The sequence below is a fragment of the Astyanax mexicanus genome, chromosome 4, assembly GCF_023375975.1.
Source record: "Astyanax mexicanus isolate ESR-SI-001 chromosome 4, AstMex3_surface, whole genome shotgun sequence".
In the NCBI taxonomy this organism is placed as follows: Eukaryota; Metazoa; Chordata; class Actinopteri; order Characiformes; family Acestrorhamphidae; genus Astyanax; species Astyanax mexicanus.
In genome coordinates this window covers 51,720,077-51,734,488 of record NC_064411.1, presented here as the reverse complement: position 1 = coordinate 51,734,488, position 14,412 = coordinate 51,720,077, and the positions used below count along the sequence as shown (strand labels likewise).

General features: G+C 36.6%; 1 protein-coding gene across 1 annotated transcript in view; it reads right to left on the bottom strand.

Annotated features, from left to right (window-relative positions):
- Positions 1-14,412, bottom strand: part of si:ch211-106n13.3 (vWFA and Collagen domain-containing protein) — a 78,178-nt gene that overhangs the window by 40,173 nt on the left and 23,593 nt on the right. The window contains exon 19 of the mRNA XM_049476620.1: positions 861-914. Within this exon, the coding sequence (XP_049332577.1) occupies positions 861-914 (54 nt within the window). The remainder of the gene's footprint in view (positions 1-860; positions 915-14,412) is intronic.

Sequence of the window (14,412 nt, the reverse complement as noted above, 5' to 3'; positions counted from 1 at the left end):
TTTTTTGATCACTCATATAAATATATTTTAATTTTGCCAATCCAATGATGATATTTCTTAAAAATAACTCTTAAAAACTTAAATGCATCCAGTAATTTGCTTCGGGAAAATATTTGTAGTTTAAGCAGTTAAAGTAATGCTGTTGTTTTTGTTCATAAATAAGCTCCACTGTCAGGTGAAGCGAAGAAAGGACGCTGAGGGCAGACCCAAATGCGAGTATATATATGCAAACAAAAATAAACCTAAATAAACATATAACATATAACAGACATAAAACTTACAAGAAGCAACAACCAACTAACACTGAAATCACAAGGGCTTAAATACACACACACAAGGTGGGAAAGGAAACAGGGAACACCTAGGCAAGGGTAACAAGGGGGCGGAGCTACAAATGAAACACAGAAAAGCACTAGACTGGGACAGATATACAGATATACGCAGGCCATGTGTAGAAGAAGGTAAAAACACAGAGACAGAACAGGACAGATAAGGAACAGGGCCAGGATGTGACAGCCACAAACAAAATGCTCACTATTTATTTGTTCCAACAAGACCCAAAAGTATTGCAGCCTCTCATGGTAACAGTATAAGAATGATATTACTCATGCCGGCTGTTAAATAAATACATTTTGTGAGAAAATAATTATTACTTTTTGTATTTTTTGGTCAGAATTTTAAAAAAGGTATCGAAAAAAGTAACATTTCAGTATCAGTATCTAATTCAAAGTATCAAACCAGTACTAGTATAGAACATTTTTTGAACAATATCCAGCTCTAGTGAGAAAAATAATCATGATGATGATGACTTTTCCTGACGCAGGCTATTAATAGGAAAAGTAAGCAAAGCATGAACTCACAGGATCACCGCTCTGTCCGTCTGCTCCGGGTTCACCAACGCCCCCCTTTTCACCCTGCAAAAAATGAAAAATGTCAATGAATAAGATTAACTGCTATTAGTCAGACTTTTTTCTTTGTATAAACACTTACGTAGATATTTAAATGTACATAAAATTGATCTAAAATTGGCAAAATGGAATTATTTTTATTGAGAAAATGAAAGAGAGAGAGAAAGAGAAAATGCATCTTAGTTATGAGATTTAATCCATATTTCAGCATTAAACTTAATTTCTCTTCTGAACTTTACAGTAGTGACGCAGTGTTTACATTGATACTGTAAATAAAACCTCATTAGGCTCTGTAACAAATAGTGAATTATGTAAGGAAGTTGGAGCAAAACTCGGTAATTTGATTCATTTGCATTGAAAAAAATAATTTAACGTTAACTTTGACGCCACCTAAAAAAATACATAAAAAAGGGGAAAGAAAATAAAATACAGTTGAATAAAATTTTATTTAAATAATAAATAAGCTGAATAAGAAAAAATAAGGAAACCAAACATATAACAAAACTGACGCAATTTCAAAAACATGATTCATACATATTTGTATTGAATAGAGACAGTGGGAACATAATAATAATCATAAACAGTCTGATTTCAACATCACGTCTGAACAGGAACAGAAACTGCTGAGTGTCACTTTAGTGTTACACTGACACATAGTAAACATACTGACAACATTTAAAAGATCAGACAAACTGTAGACCATAGTAGCTACATTTTATATACAGTGGTGTGAAAAAGTGTTTGTCTTTGACTAATATTTATTATTTATTATTTATTTGACAAACATGCAAAAAAATCAGGAAATCAGGAAAGGGGCAAACACTTTTCCACACCACTGTATCTTCATAGGCATGATAGGATGCAGCACCTGTGCAGCAAGTCCAGTCGTGAAATTTCCTCACCACTAAATATTCCACAGCCAACTGTCAGTGATTATTTAAGCAATAGAACACGAGAGGGAGTGTGTTATCACACAACCTGGAGTGTTCTATTGCTTTTTTACAACAGTTTCAAATCAAAGAACTTTAAGAAATTCAGTTTGAATATGCTTTAATATGGACTGTGCCTTCCGCCAAAAAGTAGTTCCACCACAACTGTAACAGAACTGAAACTTAACTACAAAACAGTGTTCAGGTTCAGGCAGACTAACACCACAAAAGTTAGCTTGAAAGCAAACTATACTATAAAGCAAATAAGCGATGATGGTAACGTTAGGAGCGTGAAATAACGCTAATACTCTCCTCTCCTTCTCTGTGGAGTCATCTTCAGGTGAACGCTGCACATTTTTGAGCATTTCTGTTTGTTTTGCTGGGTGGTGTTGGTTAGATTGCCGGTGTGGCTGGACTGTGGGTAGGTGACCGGAGTCAAGCTATCCGCGCTTCTGAAATTCCCAGTCAGCGTAGCTTGCTTTAGCTTAGCATTAACTTAGTTTAGCCTAGCCTGACTGGTTAAGTTATCGTTCTGGCTGTCAGACGGCATTAGCCGAGCGATTTCCCTTCCCTGTTTTCCACGAGTCAGTGCTGCGGGCTGAGGGCAAGTGTGCCGCGGCTGAGCGCTAGCCTGTGCTAAGCTAACGCTGCTGTTGGTGCCGGTGGAGGCGATGATTCAAAACTGTACTGTGTGTATACGCCGTACTTGGCAAAGCGTCGGCGGAGTGATACAAGTTTAGTGTGAGAAGGCCGTGATGTTATCACGAATATCATCACGGCTAGAACACTTCTCAACCAATCGGATTGTGAGGTCGGAACTTCCTGTTGTATAAAACACATCATAACACAGTGGAAGAGATGCTGAAGCACATAGTCAACCAATACAGACCTCCAAACTTAATGTGGCCCTCAGATTAGCTCAAGAACAGTAAAGCGTAGAGAGCTTAATGGAATTGAATCCAGTGCCACTGCTGGATACTAGAGCATTGGAGACGTGTTCTCTGGAATGATGAATCACGCTTCTCCGTCTAGTATTAAAATGGACAATTCTGAGTTTGCAGAATGTTACTCGTCTGAACGCGTTGTGCCAAGTGTAAAGTTTGGTGGTGGTGTTGCTTCAGCATTCCTAGATATTTTAGTCAATTTCATGCACACAACTCAACATGACTGCGCACCAGTGCACAATGCAAGGTCCATAAAGACATGGATGAGCGAGTTTGGACTGAAAGACCATTGGACAGCTCTACACACTTGGATGAGAACACTAACCACCTCGCTGATATTTGGTTGAGCTTTAACTTTTGATATGTCTTTAAGTTTTCAAAAAGAGGAACATCCAGGGCTCTAAAATTATGTCTAGACTAGTCACACAGCAAAATGAAGAAGTTATCTTACAAACAATCATATAAATATGTGTTATTTGCACTTATTTGGCAGAAATAGCTCAATGCAGAAGTGATGATTACCACAAACAAGCTCCACAGTTCTGCAGAACTTCTACAGAACTCAAGCAGAAGACTACACACATCCTGTAGCACAATTACTACATCTATAATTATTATTACTCATTAGTCTATGTAGAAAATATATAAAGTTCTGGCAAAAAATAAGAGACACTTCAGTTTCTGAATCAGTTTCTCTGATTTTGTTATTTATAGGTTTATGTTTGAGTAAAATGAACATTGTTGTTTTATTCTATAAACTACAGACAACATTTCTCCCAAATTAATATAAAAATAAAAATATTGTCATTTAGAGCATTTATTTACAGAAAATGAGAAATGACTGAAATAACAAATAATGCAAACAAGTTCATATTCATGACGTTTTAAGAGTTCAGAAATCAATATTTGGTGGAATAACCCTGATTTTTAATCACAGTTTTCATGCATCTTGGCATCATGTTCTCCTCCACCAGTCTTACACACTGCTTTTGGATAACTTTATGCTGCTTTACTCCTGGTGCAAAAATTTTGATGGCTTGTGTAATACTAAAAGAAAGGATTGATTCAGTAAAAATAAATGAAGTAAAGTTTACTAAAAGAAAGGATTGATTCAGTAAAAATAAATGAAGTAAAGTTTACTAAAAGAAAGGATTGACTGAAGTTCAGTTCACTAATTTACTCTGTGTAACATTTAAGTCTTGAAACCGCGTTAAAGTTACTTAAATTGATCTGAAATTAAATTTACTTAAAAAAAGCAAATGCAGAAAGTTGCAAAACTTTTTTTTTTACGCATTTTTTAAATCATTTTTTCAGTGTAGTGATAATAAAGCATAGCAGAAAGAGCAGGCTTTATGAGGCTTCATGAGGCTTCATGAGGTTTCATGAGGTTTCATGAGGTTCGCCACATGTGCCTCAAAAGCCGTTTGAAGCACCAAACCTGGCTGTAAGTTCAGCCCAGCACACGAGCGAGAGAGGAACCCTGTGATTTAGAAAATAAGAAGCTGGTGCTGCTCTTAAAGCGAGGCGGCGAGGCGGTAATAGCTGTAAATATTGAGGAAGACAAGTGCTGATTGTGGCCTGAGAGGTCTGACCACAGGTCAGAGTGAGACCTCAGCTAGCGGAGATTCAGAGAACTCATTTTATCTTCTATAACATCTGTAGGACGTTCTACAGCAGTGATTCTTAAACTGTGGTACTGGTACTACTGGTGGTACTTAAGGCATTCCAATATGGTACACCAGATGACCTCAGAAAAACATCTGTTTGCATTGAAATGTTAGGAACTGAAATCTATATAGTTTCCATCTGTAATTTTTCTAATATTACATTATTTAATGTTTAGTCTTTACCCATTAGAACTTTATATAAGCTACACTTCAGTCCTTTACTCTCAGAACTACAGTTTTATCATTATTAACATCAGTTTCATTGGTCCTAGAATAAAACCCTGTGGAACACCAAAAGATATGATGTGGTTTACTGCGTGCTTCGCGGTGCAGTAAACTCACAGACCAATCAGGTGTGCTGTAAGATCACCAAATGCTCTCGTCTGCCAATCAGATCTGTGCAGATTCGGGGGGGGTGGAGCCGCACACAAGCAAAGTAGGCAGTGAGAAGCAGCAGTCGGAGAATAAAGCGAGAAAGGCTATTTCACATGGTGCGCACCAGAAAAATATATTAAAATACTACATTTATAATACATACTAACAGTAATCATATTAAATAATTCAGAATGCAGCAGCACGTTTGGTCTTCAACCAACCAAAACGGGCACATGTCACCCCGCTGCTCACTGAGCTCCACTGGCTACCAGTTGATGCTCGCATCAAATTCAAAGCTCTTACAATCGCCTACAAGGTGATGACAGAACAGGCTCCTTCCTACCTGCACTCGCTCCTGAAGGCTTACGCTACCTCCCGGCCGCTGCGCTCCTCCAATGAACGTCGCCTCGCTTTGCCAAACACTCACACAAAGCAATCCAGACTGTTCTCATACAGAATTCCCCAATGGTGGAACAAACTACCTTCCACTACCAGATCAGGAGAATCTCTCGCTATCTTTAAGAAACTCCTGAAGACAGAGCTCTTCAAAGAGCACTTACTCTCCTAACACCTCTAACTAACTACCTTCCACTACCAGATCAGGAGAATCTCTCACTATCTTTAATAAACTCCTGAAGACAGAGCTCTTCAAAGAGCTCTTACTCTCCTAACACCTCTAACTAACTACCTTCCACTACCAGATCAGGAGAATCTCTCACTATCTTTAATAAACTCCTGAAGACAGAGCTCTTCAAAGAGCTCTTACTCTCCTAACACCTCTAACACACTAACTACTTCTAACCTCATCTCCTTCTTCCTCTTCTCTACTCCTCTATCCCATTATTTCCCTCTGACCTCCTTAAGGCCCTATCTATAGATGCTTTATTTTTAACTTCTATTATTTTTGTACTTAACCTCTTCTATTATTTGCACTTCAATATTGTAAGTCGCTTTGGACAAAAGCGTCTGCCAAATGTAATGTAATGTAAAGTAATGTAAAATAAGATAAAACTGCTGTTTTTAAACAAAGCTGATATTCTGGCCAAGTTCAGCAAATATTTCTCCATATAATGTATGATTTGTCATTCATGTAATTATCATGACAGACAGGCAGTTTTGGGCACGTTACTTTGAAAAAGTAATTAGTTATAGTTACTAATTTCTTCTCCAAAAAAGTAACTGAGTTACTAACTGAGTTACTCCACTATAAAAGTAACTAGTTACCAGTAAAAGTAACTATTGCGTTACTTTTGCATCCCTGTCAAGTTTTGAATTTAAAAATAAGGGAAATTTTCCACCGCCCGCTTTGAACCGTCCCACCAGCCCAACTGAAGTTCAGTATCCCTTACATTTTAAGACAGGTTGACAAGAAATCTAAAATAATCACCTGTGAACCACAAACCACAAACTACAATAAGATTATCAGAATCTAATAGGTCTACCTTTGTTGACACTGAAATGTTGTGGACATTCCTACATATGTAATTCTTAAAATACAGCCTAAATAAAAAAAAAAACACTTTTCTAGATATTAAGTCTTCACTTTTCTGTCAGGGATGCACTCTTTATGTTACATTTTTTTTTTATTCAGTGGATTTAAAATTGAACAAAGGGTGCACAAACTCTGCAAATTGAGCTTTTACTAAAGGACATGGACCACTGACCCTCCTCTGCGTTTCTCTTGAAAGGCGGGACTTTCTCCTTGAACTGGCACCATGATTGGCGTGAAGAGATTTAATAATCTCTCATTAATACGGTCATGAATACTAATACGGGAGGACGGCGGGAAAGAGGGGTAAAATACGGCAGTTTCCGGACCAAAACGGGAGACTTGACAGGTATGCTTTTGTAAAAAAAAAAAAGTTAATTGAGCGGCTAAAGTAAGGTGCAGTAACGGGGTGTTGGAAATGGTAACGGCGTTATAGTTACAGTCAGAGTAATTAGTTAGATTACTCCTTACTGAAAAAAGTAACGCCGTTAGTAACGCCATTTATTTCAACCCCGTTACTCCCATTACTGCAGACAGGCCTGTATCTAATATAAATAAAATCAAATTGAATAAATATAGCATTTTGAAACAAAGTTGACGTACAGATTCACATTAACAGACTCGATAAGTTATATTATTGAAGGTGTTTCCATTTATTGTATGATAAGTCAATAATGTAATTATTGTGACAGGCTTATTTAAAACAATACATTTTGTTAAAATATACTGAATAGTATTTGTAATTTGTCACCAACAGTTCACTACCATTTCTGCGTCACAGTAAATAGCTTAATATAGTAAAAAAAAAAAACTAAAAAACAAACAAACAAAAAAAAACACTATATTTCACTGCTTGGCTTTCATGCTGTTTATTTTTTACTGTCTAAAAGTCTCAGTAGGATGAAATAGTGTATTAACCAAAATAATAACCAATCAAATAACTCACCTAATTATACTAACTTACAGACTACAAAAGCAAGCAAGCTTTTGGTAAAGAAAGGTAAAGAACAATTATTTACTTTTTTTTTCTAATGATTTTATTATTTTATTCATTACTATTCATTTTATAATTTCGGTACCAATTTAAAATAAGACTACCTTTATAAAGGGTTTATAAATGGTTTACAGTTAGTTTATTAATGGTTACTAATTAGGTTGTAAATGCCTTAAAATCATTAATAATCTGTTATAACTCATACGTAGAAAGGCAACAATATAGATGGCTGTGGGTTCACTATTTGGCAAACAACAGATCATTGTTGCCCTTTCTACGTTATATATGTTATAACTGATTATTAATGATTTTTAAGGCATTTACAACCTAATTAGTAACCATTAATAAACTGATTGTAAACCATTTATTAACCCTTTATAAAGGTAGTCTTATTTTAAAGTGGTGCCATCATATCTTATCATTCTTATCAATTTACTTCACTTTTGTAATAATTATTTTTTTAATCTTTATTTATTTTATAAATTCTTTACTTTTTACGTGTCAATTAGTTTTTATGATCTTAATTTTTTTTCTTTTTATATACTGTATATATTTAATTCATCTGTATATAGATAATTAAAATAGGGCCCTAGCCCTACCTGTTGATCAATGCCATTAAATGCCTCTTTACAGCATATCTCCAAAATCAAGCTCTAAAAGCCTTCACTGGACAGCAGAGACAGTTACTCCAACAAAAGCAGCATAAACTCTTTTTATTTTAAAAGCCTTTACTTTCAAACAATGAATTAGCAGGTGTCTCAAAACTTTTTTTGTCCATATAGAGCTTCTGCCTTGTTTGGTACAGATGTTTTCTCAGAGCAGCTTACTATAAAGCCTACAGTCGTTGGACAGTAAAGTGGTTATAATTAGTGCTGGGCTGAACCTGGGAATTTGCCATTTTTACATTCTGTGAATGAAAGAAAAATGTAGCGCAAATAGCTCTCACACACACGGAGACACACACATGCTAATTGGAAAGCGAGTATGAACTTTGAGGAAGCCTGTTATTAAGACTGAAAATATGCTACGCCCTGAAGAGAGATAGAGAGAGAAAACGAGAGAGAGAGAGAGAGAGACCTATCCTGCGTTTTTTACCCTCTTTCCCCAAAAGCCAAATTACAAGTCACATTTGCACTGAAACCTTGAGGAAGGTTTCTGGAGGACCCTCCTTCAGCGGCCTGCGGTCACTTATCATGTACGTCCAAAATAGCCCGAGTATTTCTGACTACATGTGCATGCAACGTGCCACACATACGTACATATAAACACACATACATCTAATAAAAAAACATGCAGCACCTAATTACAAACCTGACCTGAGGGCCGGAACGAGAAATTACATATTTTTACTTTTACAGATGCCTAAAGATGGCCCTCTTTAAAGATTCTTTAGAAAATATAATTATTCAACGCCATTTGGGACCCCAATTAGGCCAGAAAGAGTTAAAAAAAAATTGTCTGCAATATATTTAACCACTTACAGTTAATTAGCAAGAGCCATGCAGTGTTTCTTACATTTACTTGGACTTTCCTTTGATTGCAGACATTATAAACTCAATTTATTCATGTTTTATCGGCTCAATTTGGGACGGCAAAGCACAGAATTCACCACTCTGTATTGCTTCCATTTCTTCTCACAACACTTCAAAGATGTTTTAGCAGCCTGAGCAAGTTGTGTCGCAATGCTCTTTGCTATCTTACACCCCAGCAACAGTCTATTTTCACACCTTTTGGCGTGTTTCTATTTAGGTGGCAGAAAACACCGGAGCTCCGCTGACTGATTAAAACCCTGGCAACAGTCTGCAGAGCACAAACCTGACTTTTAACTCAATAATACACAGAATAAAAAAAAAAAAAAAAACTGCTGCTTAAATGAGCTGCTGGTATATCTTCATCACAGCGTGAACACACAGGTCAGTATCTTCTGCTAAGACTGAGCACAAAGGCGCCGCGCTGTTAAGATACGAACGCGCCAAAGTCGGAGCACATTTGAGAGATAAGATATAAGACAAACATGTATTATTACCAACTGTATGCACACAGTAAAATAAATGGTTTCTCCTGAGAAAAGAAAAAAACTGTTTTTTTGGTTTCATATTAATTTAGCTCACTCATTCTAACATAGACTCCTTACTGCTTTAAACCCCCTTTTTGTTAAATTAACAGCTTAAATAAAACAATAGAGCTTTTAGAGCCAGCGCCACTTGGTCCTTTTCCAACTGTTATTGGTTTAAAATATCTGTAAAATCTAGGCATTGACCCAATGCCAATGATTCTATTAAAGCATTTGTTTGTTAATATGATATACAGTAATTCCGACATCACCATGCATCTCTAGACCGTAGAAAAAGATGACAATTTAAAGGCAGTATATATTGATCTAAGCAATGCCACAAATAGACGCATGATAGACCCTGGGTACTAAGATTGGCCCTGTACCAAAAGTTTGTTTGAATTGCTGCAGGCACACAAACTGCAGGAATAGATTTATATTAACAAAAAAAAAATAAGTTGAGCGAACAATACATGACATATTTTAGGCCATGTTCACATTACAAGCCACAATGGTTAAAATCCGATTTGTTGCTCAGATCAGATTTAACTATCTTGATGGTTCACAAATGTAAGTGATCTGTATCTGTGTGTAACGTGAACGAATCTTTTTGATACCTGTATAAACGTCTCCTTCATCACCAACAACAAAAAAAGTCATATTAGAGAGACGAGAGACTCCTAGCTTTATAAAGGGAAATGGATGAGTTAGCAGCTCATATGTGGAGCATCTTTTGCTGGAGTGGAGAAACAGGAAACAGCTGGTCTGAAGTTCATGCTCAGGTGGAGGAGGTGAAAAAAGGACAGGCGGTTTGCTTTTGCTGTTTTTTTGCAGCTATAGCTGCACAGCTGCTGCACCAAGAGATGCAGTGTGGGTCCAAGAGAGAAGCACGTAGCGGTAATGCTATTGCTAATGCGTAAAAGCAATAAAAAAATGCATGAATTCCAATTTAACTGTTCACATTCATGTCGCATGTCCACGAATCGGATACGTATCTGATCTAGGAACCATATATGAAAGTGACTCAAATGTGATTTGAAAAAAAAAGCGGATTTGGCACATTCACACAGCCATGAAAAAAATCTAATCGGAGCCACATTGAGCAATAAAATCAGATTTGGGATTTGAGTTTAGCCTGATAGTGTAAACATAGCCTTAGTTTATCACCATCTGCAATCAAATAAAATATAAAATGTAAGTGTAATAAACACTGTGTCTTTTTTTAAATCTCGTTTTTTGATTCAGGATTGTAAAATAATTTCACACATTTCTCTGCAACAACAAATATAACACTGATTTCAAACTCTATTAATATAACAGGATTGTTGTATCCAGGCCTACTACCTCCAGGAACCGCCACTTTTTATTAATAACGAACCTCCTATCTCCTCCATCCATCACTGACCACGCTCATCACCACCGGCACAGACAACGCCACCCCGCCGACACCCTTTCATTGCCACAGAAAAAGCTGCACACTGCAAACTGCAGGCGTATCACAACTTTAAGCCTTTGATATGCACAGACCTCACACAAAGCATATAGTATTCCTAAAGCACAACAAGAATAATTGCAGCCTGTAGCCTGAACCTCTGAAATCATTTCCACCAGAGGACTCCACCAGAGCACCAATTACACTGCTTTTACGAGACGCACCTTCAGCTCTTCTCTTACAGCTATTTCCAGGAGAATTTTTTCCAGCGAGGAAGGAAGTCTATACTTAATAGTACTTAAAACATATTGAGAAATTGAGAAATGTCTAAGTATGCTGTAACTATACTACCAGATTTATGTACTTACTTAAAATATATTAAAAGTACATTAATATTATGCTTTCATCACATGTTCGAAAGTAAACTTTGATCATACTTTTTAAAAAAGTACAATATAATGTATTTAAAAAATAAATGAACTACACTTTTAGTTTAATTTAGTGATTCAATTCAATATACTTCTAAAATACTTATTTCCAAATATACATTTGTACATTTTTAGCAAAGTGTGTTAAAACTAACTGTTACAGTAGTTCACTTATTATGTAACTCTGTTTATGAACATTTTAAATTAACATTTTACTTGAATAAATGTGAATTAAATGTGGTGGTGGTGGTCTATTCGATTAAAAAGATGTATTGGATTAATCACAATATAATTTTGATTAATCGCAATTAATCACACCTTTTTTCTAATTAGGACTAAGCTTTTAATAATAATATTGTTAGATTGGCAAAATTTTATTATATTTCTTTTTATTTATTATGATTATTATATATTATTATCAATCTATTAAGGACATGAGTAGTGTAGCTCCATATTCCACCTTCAACAACTTTGAAAGGAAACGAGCCAGCAGCGTGTGTGTGTGTGAGTATGTGTGTGTGTGAGTATGTGTGTGTGTGTGTGTGTGTGTGTAAGAGAAAGAAAGGTTTAATTTGTATCAGCATAAATAAAAAGTAACCATAAATACTAATAAAAATACTGATAAATACTGATACTGATCTGTGTTAAAAAAACATCAAAGCCTTAAAGTTTCCAGATAAATCACAAATAATAATACTGCTGTTACTCACATGACTGATCATCACAAGATACTCACTTGATCTCAGTCACCTGACTATTAATTGTTTTCACCTGTTTCCCTGTCTATATATATATATATATATATATATATATACATATATATATACATATATATATATATATATATATATATATATATATATATATATATATATATATATATATATATGTATATATATATAATAGCCACCTAGCATTACTAGCATTTTTTCATCTTGTTCGTTTCATTTTTCGCGTATGACCTTTTGCTACTCAAGTTATATCTCGCCCTTGTTTGCTCAGTTGTCCGGCCTTAAAGCTTTTGATATGAATCTAGTTAGCATTAGTCCTAGACTTGTAATAAAAAACACTTTTTTAATTTGCACGTGTCTGTCTTCTGTCCAGTCCTGACAGATTCCTGTTTTTGCTTTACATTGCTTTACATTTTAAGGCAACCAGCTTGCTTAAATTACTTAAGTAAACTCAACGTATCCAGCCTTACAGTGTACTAAGAAAAGAAATCCTTAAAATAGAAGTCCACAGGTCTCTGCTGTCGCAACTGAGGCCCACTAGCTTCTGTTTTAGGAGAGCTTCTGCTCAATGGCTCCTCTGTTCCTGTACTAAATACAGGGAAATGTGTTGAAATGATCCAGCTGCAGCAATCCACCGTACACCTCCTTCACTACAAATACCGAATCTTTACTCAATAAACAGTGAGAGTACTGCTTTAACATGGTGACAGGGTACAGTATGGTACGGGCACGGCACCAGCAGAGTGGTTGGTTTTATAGCCACAGAGCACATGCTCCCAAACCCTGTGATTACAGAGCTTTTCCAGCAGGACGGCTGGGCCGGCTGGGTCGTGGCAAACCCACCCCAACCAGGCTTTTATCCAGCGGGCCACATCAAACCACGCCTCGGTTAGCTAATCACCCGCTGCAGCCGGAGCTCCGCTCTGGGGATGGGAGGCCGGGGGGCGGGGGGACAGGTCTAGGCTTTCTGATCTGAGGGGTGGAGGCCAAAATGGGAGGGTGCTTTTAGAGAGGGTGGAGAAAACTGAGATGAGATTGATGTGGACAGAAAAGATCATCCTTTAATCAGACGCTAGTTATGCAGGGTTTATATGCAGGGTTTACCCTACCCAACCTACCCACCAGATCTACACTCGGTTAAAGCACTGGTTGTACCTCCCATTATCTGTAACCTGTCTGTCCGTCTGTCTGTACCATCAAAGAGTAGTCTATCTATCTATTTAGCAATGTGTCTGTCCGTCCTTCCGTCCATCCATCCGTCTATACCATCAAAGATTTATCTTTTTATCTGTCTGTCTGTCCGTCCGTCTGTCTGTTTGTCCGTCCGTCCATTTGTCTGTCCGTTCATCTATAGCCTTGAAAAGTTATCTATCTATCTGTCTGTCTATCTGTCTGTCCGTCGTCTGTCTATTTGTCTGTCTGTCCGTCTATACCGTCAAAAATTAATCTATCTCTCTAGCTATGTGTCTGTCCGTCCATCCATCTATCCATCCATCCATCCATCCATCCGTCCATCCATCTATAGCATCAAAGAGTTATCTATCTATCTATCTATCTATCTATCTATGTATCTATCTGTCTGTCTGTCTGTCTGTCTGTCTGTCTGTCTGTCTACACCATCAAAGAGATACCATCAAGAGTTGTATGTCTATCTGTCTGTCTGTCTGTCCATCCAACTATACCATCAAAGAGATACCATCAAGAGTTGTCTGTCTGTCTTTCCATCTATACCATTAAAGAGATACCATCAAGAGTTATCTGTTTGTCTGTCTCTTCATCCATCTATACCATCAAAGAGATACTATCAAGATTTATTTGTCTGTCTGTCTGTCCATCCATCTATACCATTAAAGAGATACCATCAAGATTTATATATCTATCTGTCTGTCTGTCTGTCCATCCATCTATACCATCAAAGATACCATCAAGATTTATATATCTATCTGTCTGTCTGTCTGTTGGTCCATCTATCTATACCACCAAATAGATACTATCAAGATTTATATATCTGTCTGTCTGTCTGTCCATCCATCTATACCATCAAAGAGATACCATCAAGATTTATCTATCTATCTATCTATCTATCTATCTATCTGTCTGTCTGTCTGTCTGTCTGTCTGTCTGTCTGTCTGTCGAAGAGTTATCAACAGAAACATAAGCAAACTAAGGGTGAACGATAATACCACTGTTGTATATCCTGATGTCAGTGAGAAACACAATAAATTAATGCTACGAATACCAATAAAAAAGCTGCTAAATAACTTTTTTTTTTTTAGGTTCATGACATTTGGAGAAAATTGTTGCGATTCAAACAGCGCAGGCGCAAGGTGTGAAAATAGACTGTTGTGCTTCTAACTGTGCTGCTAGCTTCCTTTCCATCTCATGCATTGTTAGCCGTAGCATATTAGCATGTTATTTCAAGCTTAACCATTAAGAATGTGTATCAGTTAAGCTGAAGACTA